The 14,867-nt window shown below is 43.7% G+C and overlaps 2 protein-coding genes across 5 annotated transcripts in view; both read right to left on the bottom strand.

Annotated features, from left to right (window-relative positions):
- Nucleotides 1-176: 176 nt before the first annotated feature.
- LOC129842232 (transmembrane protein 272-like) lies at nucleotides 177-10,569 on the bottom strand. 2 transcript variants are annotated; one of them, XM_055910698.1, is made up of 5 exons: nucleotides 10,284-10,569; nucleotides 9,380-9,454; nucleotides 7,292-7,351; nucleotides 2,188-2,270; nucleotides 177-2,007 (listed from the first exon to the last, which is right to left on the bottom strand). In XM_055910698.1, the coding sequence occupies exons 2-5, from the start codon at nucleotides 9,432-9,434 to the stop codon at nucleotides 1,630-1,632; spliced, it is 576 nt and encodes a 191-aa protein (XP_055766673.1). In that variant the 5' UTR covers nucleotides 9,435-9,454; nucleotides 10,284-10,569; the 3' UTR covers nucleotides 177-1,629. The 2 variants fall into 2 exon arrangements, with proteins under 2 accessions (XP_055766673.1, XP_055766674.1); XM_055910699.1 differs by lacking the exon at nucleotides 7,292-7,351.
- Nucleotides 10,570-11,213: 644 nt separating this feature from the next.
- The window catches only part of atp7b (ATPase copper transporting beta), a 15,596-nt gene continuing 11,942 nt past the window's right edge, over nucleotides 11,214-14,867 (bottom strand). The window contains exons 17-21 of one of the 3 annotated variants that reach the window (XM_055910647.1): nucleotides 14,101-14,243; nucleotides 13,611-13,814; nucleotides 13,340-13,457; nucleotides 13,035-13,137; nucleotides 11,214-11,912 (exon numbers count right to left, since the gene is read on the bottom strand). In XM_055910647.1, coding sequence (XP_055766622.1) covers nucleotides 11,636-11,912; nucleotides 13,035-13,137; nucleotides 13,340-13,457; nucleotides 13,611-13,814; nucleotides 14,101-14,243 — 845 coding nt within the window. In that variant the 3' untranslated portion in view covers nucleotides 11,214-11,635. Of the gene's footprint in view, nucleotides 11,913-13,032; nucleotides 13,167-13,339; nucleotides 13,458-13,610; nucleotides 13,815-14,100; nucleotides 14,244-14,867 lie in introns of those variants that run through there. The other 2 variants (XM_055910648.1, XM_055910649.1) reach the window with 2 other exon arrangements.

Below are 14,867 nucleotides of genomic sequence, written 5' to 3' on the forward strand. Positions count from 1 at the left end.
AATGGCGTGAGGGATTGGCGTTTCCTTTAACAGCTCGTCAGAAGCGTCTTCGAATAGACCAATCAAATTTGGAGGCACGTCCTAACTAATTTGGATAGACATATCAGAGTGGAATTTATGGCCTATTTAGCTACTGCCTCCAAAATAAATTGAATTCATGAATGATTATGTAAGACTTCTGAAAAAGTTATTATTTATTTGCATTCAAATGTCCTTATGATAAAAACTGAACACCAATTAAATTGAGAGATTATTCATCACACTAAAGATTATAATTACATAAAAAAATGAGCTGTCGTGAGATTACGCTTTCATAGTACTTGATTTGACCACTAGATGGTGCAGTAGTATTGCTGTACTGTTAGATTGGCGGCGTTCAAAAATGATCTTCCACAAGTCAAGAGCCTAATGTAACAGTGCACATTGCCTCCTGACAAACAAAATGATTTAAAATACTATAGAAAGTGCCAACATGAATTAATAAATATTAGTGCTAAAATCCTACATTGAGTTAAACACAATATACTGTACATGCTGACATCTGTGTTGATCAAATGTTGATCTGGAACTGTATATAAAACATGCCTTGTAAATTCATTTCAGACCCTACAAAGTACATGAAACAGTTGTAGAATTGTAGCACATGTTTCATTTGTGTAACTTAATATCTAAAAAGACAATTACATTGCACAAAAACACCCACACATGATGCAATCAAGTTAACAACAGGCTCCTAGGCCCACCTGTGTGGTTACATATGATACATGTAGATCTGACAGGTTTGTTTTGGAGCTGCCACCAGAATGACTCTTCTTTCATAGTGTAACTGTCTAGGTCACATATTGGGGCCTAGAACTTCTGTTAGTTATGCTAAGGTGAGTCTTTCCCTGCGCTCATATCTCCCCAACGTTACACACCCAACCTCACCTGTCGATCTGCTCTTCTAACTACAGAACCATCAAACTGCAATGCTCCACTGTTCTACTAACTACAGAACCATCTAACTGCAATGCTCTACTGTTCTACTAACTACAGAACCATCTAACTGCAATGCTCCACTGTTCTACTAACTACTGAACCATCTAACTGCAATGCTCCACTGTTCTACTAACTACAGAACCATCTAACTGCAATGCTCCACTGTTCTACTAACTACAGAACCATCTAACTGCAATGCTCCACTGTTCTACTAACTACAGAACCATCTAACTGCAATGCTCTACTGTTCTACTAACTACAGAACCATCTAACTGCAATGCTCCACTGTTCTACTAACTACAGAACCATCTAACTGCAATGCGCCAGTGCTCTACAATCTTTCTGTACAGATGTAGGATCTTTATTTGAGACAGTTTGCTACAGCAGGAAAATAATCATAAGAGCAACAGGAAATGTAAATTATTATGTGGATTATAATTCATGGACATTTTTGTAGGGTTTGATACAGTACAATTTTTGTAAGGGAAAATCAAGTCTGAAATTTCAAAGTGGAAATTACAAACTTCAGAAGCCTTTTTAAACCTCAGATACACTACAAGCTTGTATTTCCTGCAACAACAGGGTGATCAAATTAAAATCCTACATCTGTATGCTTCTCTGAGTCAGTCATCCAGACAGCCAGTCAGTCACTCAGTCTTCATCACTATCCCCATAGTCGTCCCTGGTGCTGGTCTGAGAGCAGACGTGTACACAGACCCCACAGCAGAGTAGCAGGAGCAGCACGGTGTGGCTGAGCGTCAACACAAACACAGCAAATAGGTACAGAGACTTCCTGCAGTAGTCCTGTGGCTGGTGGAAGGGTGTGATGAAGTTAGGCTGGAACACAGAGAACACCCAGTAGTTCCCCAGGAGGAACCAGACAAACAGGAACAGGCTGAGGATGATGTGCACGTAGTACTTGTTTGCGTTCTGTCTCCATGGATACTCGTCGGCATCGTCGTCGCCGATGACGACCGACTTGGAGATGAGCGACCTCATGCGGGTGGTGTCGTACAGGAGCAGCGTGACCTGGAAGGTTCAGGGTCAGAGGTCGTGGGTCAGATTGGGGTGAACACTAGAGCGACAGTGCCTGCCTTCCTTACATATTGTTTTGCACTGTCTATTGTTTTTACAGCCTGGAAGTGTTTGGAACCTGTTCTACTATCCTGTTGCCACATTACAACCTGTGATCTGGAATGGTTCCATTACCTTTACACTGCCAATAACTCCACCCACCAGCAGGTAGAGAGGAATCATTGGCTGAACAGGGCAGTCGTCTATAGACTTCACACCTGCAGGGGTTAAACATCATCAATACTTCATTAGTTTACCAACAAAACTCAATAGAACCAAAACAGTACCAAAACCAATACGTGCATCTCCCCAGACCCCCCCCCCCCCCCCTGTCTCAGTCTCCTGTATCTATGCTGTAATAGTCTATGTGTCGGGGGGCTAGTGTCAGTCTGTCCTATCTGGTGTAATTTCCTGTCTTATCTGGTCCCCTGTGATCTTAGGTGTCCTCCCTCTAATTCTCCCATCGCTCTCTCCCCGCCTGGAGGTTCTGAGCCCTAGGGCCATGCCTCAGAAATACCTGGCCTGACAACTACTGGCTGTCAGGCCCCAGTCCACCTGGTCATGCTGCTGAGTTTCTGCTTGTTCCGGACCTGCTGCTGAGCCCCTCTCCCTCTCTCTCTCTCTACCGCACATGCTGTCTCGACCTCTGAATGCTCGGCTATGAAAACCCAAATTGCATATACTCCTGAGGTGCTGACTTTTTGCACCCTCTATAACCACTGTTATTATTTGACCTGGCTGGTCATCTATGAACGTTTGAACATCTTGAAGAACGATCTGGCCTTAATGGCCATGTTCTCTTATAATCTCCAACTAGTACAGCCAGAAGAGGACTGGCCACACCTCAGAGCCTGGTTCCTCTCTAGGTTTCGTCCTAGGTTCCCAGCCTTTCTAGGCAGTTTTTCCTAGCCCTCAAAGTTCCATAATGGGGTGAAAATGGCAGCCATATTGGACAGGGAGAAATCCAACCCAGTCTAATGGGAATGAATGGCAGTAGAGACATAATCCTGATTTTACTGATGGAGGAGAATAAAAGTGAAATAGACATCTGATATATCAGAAATTGTGTAATATAATGAATTATTGTCATCCTCAAATATTGTCATATGTATATTATAATAGGCCTGTGCTAAGGATTCTAAGCTGCAGGAAGGTCTCCTACAACTTTGGGCAAAGCTTGTCATATTACCACACCTGTTTATCCAATTTATATTCCACTGTGTTTTGTATTTTCCCGGTTTTTGTGTTTGGAATGGCACAGTTACTATTGCATCATCCTGACAATGCTACTATGTATGACCTCCCTTAAGACAGGACTTTTCAAAATTCTAATTGTCATTAATAATTATTGCATCATCGTTTATACCATGATGACGTAACTCCCGCCCCCTCCAGCCCTATAAAAGGGACCCCCGGCACATCTCAAAATCATTCATAGTCTTATCTATCAATCACTATGCCCAGAAGACGCAGAGCCAGCCGCAGTGTCCGCAGGCGCCGTCGCCCCAGGGTGTCCCGGCGTCGCAGGAGAGGAGGCCGCAGGAGGCGTTAGGCAGGCCGGGTAACCTACCTGAACTAACCGCCCCCTCCCAGTTCTCCCTCCAGACTCGACCCCTGGTAGTGCAGAGTTGTTAAAAGTCTGCTTAAATAAAAGATGGGCTTTTAACTAAAACTGTTACGACTTTGTCTTTTTATTATTAGATGGTTTAGAGTTTGTTTTAGTCAGTATATAATTAAATAAGTAGATTAGGATAACAAAATATTGAGACATTGTAACTGTCCCTGACAATTAAATGTAGACCTTTCAATGTAGGCTATTTATTTAAAACGTTGACACATTGGATCCCTTACGGAAGGTAAATTCATAACTTGATTCAATGCAATTAATTCCCCCTTCCCCCAAATAAAACATGTGTTTGTTTATCTGTTCAGCTTTTTGGTCTCTGGATATACCAATATTCTTAAACCGTTATGCGCAAGAGAATAACGGTTTAAGAATATTTAAGAAAGTTGGCAAGGGGGAGACGTTAGATTCCTCACATACGGGTTATGTCCTTTCGGCTGCAAGTCTTCGAAATAAAACGAGCGCTTCCAACTAACTTTAACGTCTTTCTTGTTTTATTAGCAGATGGTTATTTTATTATTTTCCCGGTTTTTGAAATGGCACCGTTACTACGAGAGATGATGCAGTCATCAAGCGTCGATCTGTAGAATGAGTAGTAGGCCTTAATCATAATGCTCATTGACTGGACATTTCAAATTACCATGGCAATTATGTATCACAATAGTCATATTCATTTTGCAACATGCAGCAATCCACATAAGTCTAAGTATTAACTGCGCTGCTGGTTTATAGTCTAGGGCGGGCCCATGCGTAAAATATTCAACATACTATCTTATCACCCGCTGCCCCGTTATACCCAACTCATAAACTAATAACCTTCAACTCCTTTCAAATAATGTTGTCAAATAAAGCATATAGCCCAAGCAGTAGGCCTAAAACATAGGAAACGTGAGCTGATAGATAAAGTGGAGAGGAGGAAAGTAGGTGTAACAGTTGAGTTTCCGTCCCTCTCCTCGACCCTTCCTGGGCTCGAACCAGGGACCCTCTGCACATGTAACAGTATAAACTTTACGTTGTCCCCTCGCCCCGACACGGGCGCGAACCAGGGAACCTCTGCACACATCAACAACGGTTGCCCACGAAGCATCGTTACCCATCGCTCCACAAAGGCCGCGGCCCTTGCAAAGCAAGGGGCAACACTACTTAAGTCTCAGAGCAAGTGACGTAACTGATTGAAATGCTACTAGCGCGTACCCGCTAACTAGCTAGCCATTTCACATCCGTTACACTCACCCCCCTTTCAACCTCCTCCTTTTCCGCAGCAACCAGTGATCCGGGTCAACAGCATCAATGTAACAGTATAACCTTACACCGTCCCCTTGCCCCGACACGGGCGCGAACCAGGGACTCTCTGCACACATCAACAACGGTTGCCCACGAAGCACGGTCGTTACCCATCGCTCCACAAAGGCCACGGCCCTTGCAAAGCAAGGGGCAACACTACTTAAGTCTCAGAGAAAGTGACGTAACTGATTGAAATGCTACTAGCGCGTACCCGCTAACTAGCTAGCCATTTCACATCCGTTACACTCACCCCCCTTTCAACCTCCTCCTTTACCGCAGCAACCAGTGATCCGGGTCAACAGCATCAATGTAACAGTATAACTTTAAACCGTCCCCTCGCCCCGACACGGGGGCGAACCAGGGAACCTCTGCACACATCAACAACGGTTGCCCACGAAGCATCGTTACCCATCGCTCCACAAAGGCCGCGGCCCTTGCAAAGCAAGGGGCAACACTACTTAAGTCTCAGAGCAAGTGACGTAACTGATTGAAATGCTACTAGCGCGTACCCGCTAACTAGCTAGCCATTTCACATCCGTTACACACACAGAGACAACAGCCACCCTCAAAGCATCGTTACCCATCACTCCACAAAAGCTGCAAGGGGAACAACTACTTCAAGGCCTCAGAGCGAGTGATGTCATTGATTGAAACGCTATTACCGCGCACCAACGCTAACTAGCTAGCCATTTCACATCGGTTACATTACATTTTACATTTACATTTTAGTCATTTAGCAGACGCTCTTATCCAGAGTGCATACATTTTATTACATTTTACATACTGAGACAAGGATATCCCTACCGGCCAGGATATCCCTATGTCAATTGTGCATTGCCCCACGGACCTCCCGGTTGCGGCCGGCTGCGACAGAGCCTGGGCGTGAACCCTAGACCACTGCGCCACCCGGGAGGCACATAGGCATACTTTTTCCATGCTTGGATGTGGTTGCATCTGTGAGAGCTACAAACACTTTCTATTTTGGGTACAGCTAAAACAATAATTTGGTCGAACAGTTACATCCTGATTCCTGGATGACAGTGTTTGCCCTCCCCTGTATCTCCCTAGGGGTTCGGAGTAGCCTAGCTGGAGAGGGTAGAAAGAGAAACAATCTATAATTAGGCTACTCAAGACATTTCAAAATGTTGAGAGTCTTTAGGTGCCTTTTGGCAAACTCCAAGTAGGCTGTCATGTGCATTTTATTGAGGAGTGGCTTCCGTCTGTCCACTCTACCATAAAGGCCTGATTGGTGGAATGCTTTGACATGCATTTTCAACTGTGGGACCTTATATAGATAGACAAGTGTGTGCCTTTTCCAAATCATGTCCAATCAATTGAATTTGCCACAGGTGGACTCCAATCAAGTTGTAGAAACATCTCAAGGATGATCAATGGAAACAGGATGCATCTGAGCTTAATTTCGAGTCTCATAGCAAAGGGTCTGAATACTTATGTAAATAAAGTATTTTTGTTTTTTATGTTGAATAAATTTGCAAAAATGTCTAAAAACCTATTTTAGCTTTGTCATGTGTAGATTGCTGAGTTTTTTATTTTATTAAACATTTTTAGAGTAAGGCTTGTAACGTAACAAAATGTGGGGAAAGTCAAGGGGTCTGAATACGAAGGCACTGTATATATAGCGTGTGTTCATGGTAGGCCAACAATACATTTTAAAGAGAAAGCAAGTGACATGATCCCATGGAAATAGGCCTATGGGAGTTATTTAAATGCTCTGGAGTTGAGAATATTGGTATATCCAGAGACCAAAATGCTAAACAGATAAACACATGTTTGATTTGTGGGAGGGGGGAATTGCATTAAATCAAATTAATAATTTAAATGATATACAGTCCATAAGGACGGGTGCTGTTAGTAATTATAACTTCAATTTATACTGGTTTTATACCAATTTTCTGTATAAGTAGCCTCTAAATTATATGTAAACAATCCATAAATGTCAACATTTTGGGTTTTCTCAGAAAGCTGTTAGTGTTATTATATGATACAATATCAGAACTTGTTGTATTTACCACTTGTCTAAGTCCTACAGTATCATCACCTGATTTCAGCCAGTGTCTGGCTGTGGATTGACTGCGTTATTTGAATGGAATGTTGGCATATTGGCATTTCATTTGAAACATTCATGGAATCATTCCTCTTAAACTCTCTGGCTATCTAGCTAACAAACAGTAGAGATAAATTCTTCAATTTTTTTTAGCACATTATCTTATCACCATGGCTGACCAACTCCCTGACCAAAATGGCTGACCTATATCCCATCAATCATAACAAGGTTCCTGTCCATTCTAGTATTGTAATTTATGGTCTTACCTACAAACGCCATGGTGAGAGGAACGGCAAGAAAGAACAGAAGTCCCACCGCAAAGTAGGCTAGAGAAAAAGAAACTTATAAATCTGTCCAGAAAAATACATGCAAAGCATTAACCAGCTCCACTCAAAGTACGGAGATTTTTTTTCTGTTGTTGTTGTGTTTTTCCATTTTAATATGTGACCTCCTCTGTCTGCACTTTGACTGCTGCAAAATGACTTGATGACATGAACATTTTCTAACTCTGAATCTAACCTCTTATTAAACTACCATTAGAACTATTCAGTGTTGTAGTAGGCCTACTGCAGATGAGTCCGGTCTCGAGACCACATATTGAGTGTCTCGGTCTTGTCTCGGTCTCGGATACATTTTTACTCGGTCTTGACTCGGATTCAGAAACCAGTGGTGTAAAAAACAAACATAAAAACTCATAATTATTGTCCCCCCTTCAGTCAACACATAAAACCACTTCGCTGGGCCAGATATCCACACTCCTTCATGACACATTTATATTTTATAGCATACTAAAACCTGGGTTCCTACTTAAACCGTAGTATTGGCCTACTGTCCTTTACTTTGTTGAAACATATCCTCAAACCTTGTTGGGCTCCTTGGAATTTTCTTTCTCAGCTAGTAGGGGAGACTAGGGTAAATGTTCTTTCTCAGCTAGTAGGGGAGACTAGGGTAAATGTTCTTTCTCAGCTAGTAGGGGAGACTAGGGTAAATGTTCTTTCTCAGCTAGTAGGGGAGACTAGGGTTTTAAATAGTTTGAGTGTCATGTTGTACGCTTAGAGGAGACCGAGGGAAATCGTAATGTATTTGGTCTTTTTATATATTACTCACAGACTAGTTTGGGTTATTTGTAGAGTGGCTCTCTATTTGCCCTAAGCATGCATTCTTTTTACCATTCTGAATGGCTAGAGAATCCATATGAAATAATAACACAGAAATACTGGACATTTTGAGCTCTTATTATAATGACGATTGCAAAATTGCAGTCATGGTACTGAATTGCACTCTCATTGTTCTGGTCTTGGTCTTGACTTGGATTCGTCCCCTCGCCCCGGTCCCAGTCTCGGTCTTGACTCAGTCTCGATTTTCTCCGGTCTTGGTCTTGACTTGGACTCGACCCCTCGCCCCCGTCCCAGTTTCGGTCTTGACTCAGTCTTGATTTGCTCTGGTCTTGGTCTTGGACTCGTCCCCTCGCCCCCGTCCCAGTTTCGGTCTTGACTCAGTCTTGATTTGCTCTGGTCTTGGTCTTGGACTCGTCCCCTCGCCCCCGTCGCAGTCTCGGTCTTGACTCAGTCTCGATTTGCTCCGGTCGTGGTCTTGACTCGGTCTGGCTTTAGGTGATCTCGAACACAACACTCTCCCCCTTTGCCCCTCCTCTAGTCCATCCTAGAGAGACAGCCTCTGGTACTTAGCAGCTCTTAACAGATTTAGCCTCTGGTACTTAGCAGGACTTAACAGATTTAGCCTCTGGTACTTAGCAGGACTTAACAGATTTAGCCTCTGGTACTTAGCAGGACTTAACAGATTTAGCCTCTGGTACTTAGCAGGACTTAACAGATTTAGCCTCTGGTACTTAGCAGGACTTAACAGATTTAGCCTCTGGTACTTAGCAGGACTTAACAGATTTAGCCTCTGGTACTTAGCAGGACTTAACAGATTTAGCCTCTGGTACTTAGCAGGATTTAACTGATTTAGCCTCTGGTACTTAGCAGGACTTAACAGATTTAGCCTCTGGTACTTAGCAGGACTTAACAGATTTAGCCTCTGGTACTAGAGTCTATTGATTAGAGGGAAAGTACCCATATCTGAAGTGCTAATAAATTGATCCCCAACTCTATTTTAATATATAATATTAATATATGCCATTTAGCAGACGCTTTTATCCAAAGCGACTGACAGTCATGCGCGCATACATTCTTTACGTATGGGTGGTCGCTGGAATCACTATCATGGCGTTGCGAGTGCAGCTACAGAGGATCCACATTTTATCCATGATATCCCACAGTGCAATTCAGTTCCTTCATGTTAATGAATGTTTTTGAATACATTGTGTGTGTTTGTGTGTGTGACTCACTCACCATTACTGGCCATCTTAGACAGACAGTGATGACATGCCTTCGCCACACCAGTCATGATGAATTTTGCACAGGTCACTGTAAGGAATTTTATAATAGCTGTACATTATAGGAAGATGCTTGGGTGTGGAAAATACATACTATGCATGAACTGTTACTTAGGAACACCTGTAATTACAAAAGTACAACACTTGATGTTTTGCTTTAGCCTGAGATTAAGGATCAGTGTCGACACATTACAAGCATTAATAGGTAAATTGTACAAGCCTGTGTGTTGAACTATACTGTTGGTAACAGATAAAGGGAACTAAGCCAGTTTCTGTTGATGCTATGTTCCAGTCTTACTTCTGCTAGCACATGATGGCAATAAGAGGAAGAAGGATTGGGAAACTAACTGCCAATAACACAATAACCTGAACTCCACCCAGCAGAGTGAAAATGATGAGCTTATATGGTATTACAGTTAAGGGACATCACCCTGGGCGGGGTGAACTATAGTAGGGGATAAAAAGGAAAAACACCATCTTTAGAACTGAGTGTCTTGCTTGCAAATTGCTGTAAGTGTGTACTCCGGGTTGCAATCCTTATTTAACAAAACCTCTGATCAAAGAAGTTTTCCTGTGGTCTCTTGTGTGCATAGGGCAGAATTCCCTTACAGTCACCTACAACCTAATATCCACCTGAACATTATTTTGCATCCACACTGACCAGAAAACAGAGGGAGACCGTACTGGAAAACTGGTAACCATGCACATCCAATTGAAATAAGCGCAAAGGCTATATCGAATGACTTGGATGGTCAATTATGTCAAGACAAAAAGGTTAGCCTACTGTTTAGATAGAATTTACAATGTTCTCCACAAATACTTGTTAATAATATAAAAACCACCAATTCACAATTACTTACCTTCTAGCCTTCCTGAAATAGTCTGCGACAACGTGTGTAAAGTTCTGTTTTTGAATCAGTGCACAACAAAACAAGTGGAACTAGGAGACGGTCTCAGTTGAGCATCTTCTGTGAAACTGTATTCTTGAGCCTCTCCTTTATCAGGGAGAGTCTCGCCCTCCCGCGTCCCTGCAGAGTACTTTATTAGAACAACTGCCTGGGCGAGTGCAATGTTTTCATGAATAGGAGGAATATTGTCCAAATACGTTTCTCTGAATGTTGCGCCTACAATACAGTTTTTTCATCTCGCAGGCTACCTACAGCTGCCCACCCACCACCCACCACCCACAGCTGCCCACCCACCAGTTAAACCAGTTATGTAACATCATTTAGAAATAGACATACAAGTTTAATAGCAGAAGAAGTCTTTTCAGTTTACTGAATGAAAGATGAGCGCATTTTGTGGACCTCATTATCAAGCAACGTAGACAGTGATTGGTAACCCCACTCCCTTACCCTGAACTTCGTAAAGGTGAGGGGGAAAATCACATCTTATAAGGAATCCAAATTCATTGCAGTTCTCTCATGTGGGTCAAATGACAGACAGTTGAGGAAGTCAATGCAGACTATTGAGATGCACCCTCGGGGACTTCAGGGGTGTAACCTATTCCCTGTCCTCACCATCTACTACCACTAGTGTGAAGACATGACAGGCCATGCCACATGAATGATCCATTCTCTCACTGACACAGAATTGATGTGTATCTTTAGCTCTGAAGATGTAGTAAAGATCTTTCCGATGAGGTTCTACAAACACGATGCTTTGAATTTAGAAGGTGATTATACACATATGGCCTATTTACAAGCCTACATGTACATGTTGATGGAGATGTTTTGTAAAAGCTTGATGAGATGGGCTACGCAAGCAAGTCAAGGGAAATACAAAGCAGAAACCTTGGTAGATTTTACTGAAATATATTTGGACTACAGGGACAAAGGAGAGACAAATTAGTCATTAGAACACACTCAAAACAGACGATAGGTGGGCAAACCACACATGACAATCCCCCTAAAAAAAGTTCACAACAAATAACATTTCTTCATAATGTAAACTGAAGAGCCATATTGTTTAATCGCTTGTGATAAAAAGTGTCTTGAAAGATTTAAAAGAAAGTAAGTTTGTGAATGATTAATTTCTAGGTATTGATTAATTTCTCAGTTATTGTTCAGTCAAATATTAAAATACATCTAATTGACATGAAGAGGATGAGACTAAGGAATGTGGACAGTTTCCCTTGGACCTTTCCATCAGACGGTTTCCATAGGGACAGGTAGTTTCCCTTTCGACATAATCTCCTCTACCTGGCACCTTGCTACACTACGAGGCCCACTTCCTTCTCGTGGTCCAGCAGGGAGCGGCGGTCCTGGAGAGAGGGGGTGGATGGACCTCGGCTGGCCGGCTGGCTGGAGAGGGAGTTGGGCAGGGAGAGGCGGCTACCCTGGCTCAGGCGCTCCCAGGCTCCGCGGAGGGAGGGAGGGGTGCGTCGCCGGTCGTCCAGACCCACGTGGGTGCTCACCTGGCTGGGGCTCAGGCTCTTCATGTTTCCCTGGGCCCGGAACTCATACGTCTCGATTGATGTCTTCTTATACCTGGAGCAGGCAGAAGCAGAAGAGGACTGAGGTCAGTTTTAGTAAACGAGAGAGCGAAAGGAGGGAAGCTCCCTCTACCAAATTATGGCTTAGCGAATTGGCAAACACTGTACACTTAGAAAGAATTAGATATATTCTGAACAATAAATTATCAACATTTGATCAAATCTGGCAGCCTTTCCTCTCTTACTTGGAGTAGTCGGCGCTGTGAATTTGTACATTTTAATGCACTCTCAATTATAATATTTTAATCTACCTTTGGGCAGCATGTGCTTGCCCCGCCACCCGAGCAGTTGGGAGGGGAACAGGGGGGAGGGGGAATAAGGGGGGTGACATCTACCCTCTTTCTGCCTGTCCTTGTTCTGTATGTCTTGTTTTGTAATATTTGTTTTATACCCAGAACTCAGGGTCTTGTTGTTTCTGTCTGCTCTTTTATGTTTAGATAAGAATTGCATACTTGTCTTTTATACCTATACACCATTCTTGTGTGTGTTCAATAAAAAATATTTGAACGAGTAAACGAGAGAGCGAGTATGAGGAAGATGGGGAGAAAAGAGTAGAGACAGAGACTTGACCTGAAACGGACAAGTGGTGTGTTAATATAGGCAGAATAACGTGTGAGTGAGTAAGACAAACATGACATAAAAACATGTGGCATGTAAGGAACAGAAAAGGAGAGAAAGATTGAGACATTTACATTGTTTGCCATAAATAAAGAGGGAGTTGGAGTGGTTCCAAATAGTTAAGTAGATACAGCTGAGAGGTCAAAGTGCACTGTGTTCAGTCTGTGTAGTGTTCAGTGAGTGGGCTGCTGCAACAGAGACACTCTGGACACGGTGCCCTGGGCTGTTCTACAGGCACACGCTGCTTTACTCAGGTTACTATGGAAACGCTTCTCAATGGACCGAGTTTACAGTGAAGAGATTGAGATTTTGGTGCATGAAAAGTGGTATAAAAATGCATGATGTCCAGTAAAAGTTCCCATCTGGGATGTTGAAAAGTATGCAAAACATCTAGGAGGGCAAGTATGATTGGTTGAAATAAATACACAGCAAAATCCCCAACAGACAGGGAGTTAGATGGAAGGACGGACAGACAAGAGAGGCAGAAGCATACACTCACAGTTTTAACAGCAGGGAAGAGATGACCACAGACACAGAGGAAGCAGCCATGGCTGCTGAACCCATCCATGGCTGTAGGACCAGGCCAGCAGGCAGAAACACACCTGCAGAGGTACAGTGCAACCCAGCTTTACTACACACACACACACACACACACACACACACACACACACACACACACACACACACACACACACACACACACAACTGCACTGTTGGTGCTAGGATCACAAGCATTTTACTACACTCGCTATAACATCTGCTAAATATGTGTATGCGACTAATAAAATATGATTTGTTACTCACCTGCGGCGATGGGAATCCCTACCAGGTTGTAAATGAGAGCGAAGACAAAGTTGATGCGTATCCTCTGAACAGTCTTCTTGGACAGTTCAATACAGGCCACCACGTCTAACAGATTATTCTACATAGAAAGGAGAAAAAAAATCAAATAACTAAAGTTCCTTTGGGACAGAAAATACAGCCACTAGACCTCATCTCTCCCTTTCAAGTATATCACAACACATGTAACTAGTATGTAGTTAACATCCCAACCACACCCCACTCTGCTCCTCACCCTGATCAGCACCACGTCAGCTGCCTCTATGGCCACGTCTGTGCCCGTCCCTATGGCGATGCCCACGTCGGCGCGGGCGAGGGCGGGCGAGTCGTTGACCCCGTCACCCACCATGGCCACCCTCAGACCCCTCTCCTGCAGCTCCTGCACCTTGGCCACCTTGTGGGACGGCAGCACCTCCGCAAATACCTTCCTGATGCCCACCTGGAGGAGGGACAGAGACACAATTCAGACGTGAGTGTGTAGTGAACGCCATGCTGCTTGCTTAGCGAGTACCACTTCCTCCTGATTCAGCTCACACCAAGACTCGAACCCAGAACCTCTGTCTTGCTAGCACACGTGACCGCCCTCCCAAAGAGTCTTACCAGTCGGCGCCACCATAGAATGTACAATTTGGTGGCACAAGTGGCGACCCTTCAGGCTGAGGAGTAAGTTTCCCACATCCCCATGTGCTGCATGTGCATGCGTGCAGTCTCTATCTTTCTCTTACCTGTGTGGCTATAGCCTTAGCAGTACGTCTGTTGTCCCCAGTGATCATGACCACCTCTATCCCCATGCTGAGTAAAGTATGGACAGCCAGGGCAGACTCTGTCTTCACTGTGTCTGCTATGGCCAGCATGGCACACAGTACACCTAGGGCATAGGAAGAGGAGATGGAACATGTCCACGACACGGAACGGTGAGGTTGATGCAGGGGATTGAAACATATCCCATGTTCAGTGTTTGTACCTCATAGATAAACCACTGTTGGAGAAGGACACAGTCCTGAGGGTCATAGATAAACCACTGTTGGAGAAGGACACAGTCCTGAGGGTCATAGATAAACCACTGTTGGAGAAGGACACAGTCCTGAGGGTCATAGATAAACCACTGTTGGAGAAGGACACAGTCCTGAGGGTCATAGATAAACCACTGTTGGAGAAGGACACAGTCCTGAGGGTCATAGATAAACCACTGTTGGAGAAGGACACAGTCCTGAGGGTCATAGATAAACCACTGTTGGAGAAAGACACAGTCCTGAGGGTCATAGATAAACCACTGTTGGAGAAGGACACAGTCCTGAGGGTCATAGATAAACCACTGTTGGAGAAGGACACAGTCCTGAGGGTCATAGATAAACCACTGTTGGAGAAGGACACAGTCCTGAGGGTCATAGATAAACCACTGTTGGAGAAGGACACAGTCCTGAGGGTCATAGATAAACCACTGTTGGAGTAGGACACAGTCCTGAGGGTCATAGATAAACCACTGTTGGAG

The sequence above is a fragment of the Salvelinus fontinalis genome, unplaced genomic scaffold, assembly GCF_029448725.1.
Source record: "Salvelinus fontinalis isolate EN_2023a unplaced genomic scaffold, ASM2944872v1 scaffold_0023, whole genome shotgun sequence".
In the NCBI taxonomy this organism is placed as follows: domain Eukaryota; kingdom Metazoa; phylum Chordata; class Actinopteri; order Salmoniformes; family Salmonidae; genus Salvelinus; species Salvelinus fontinalis.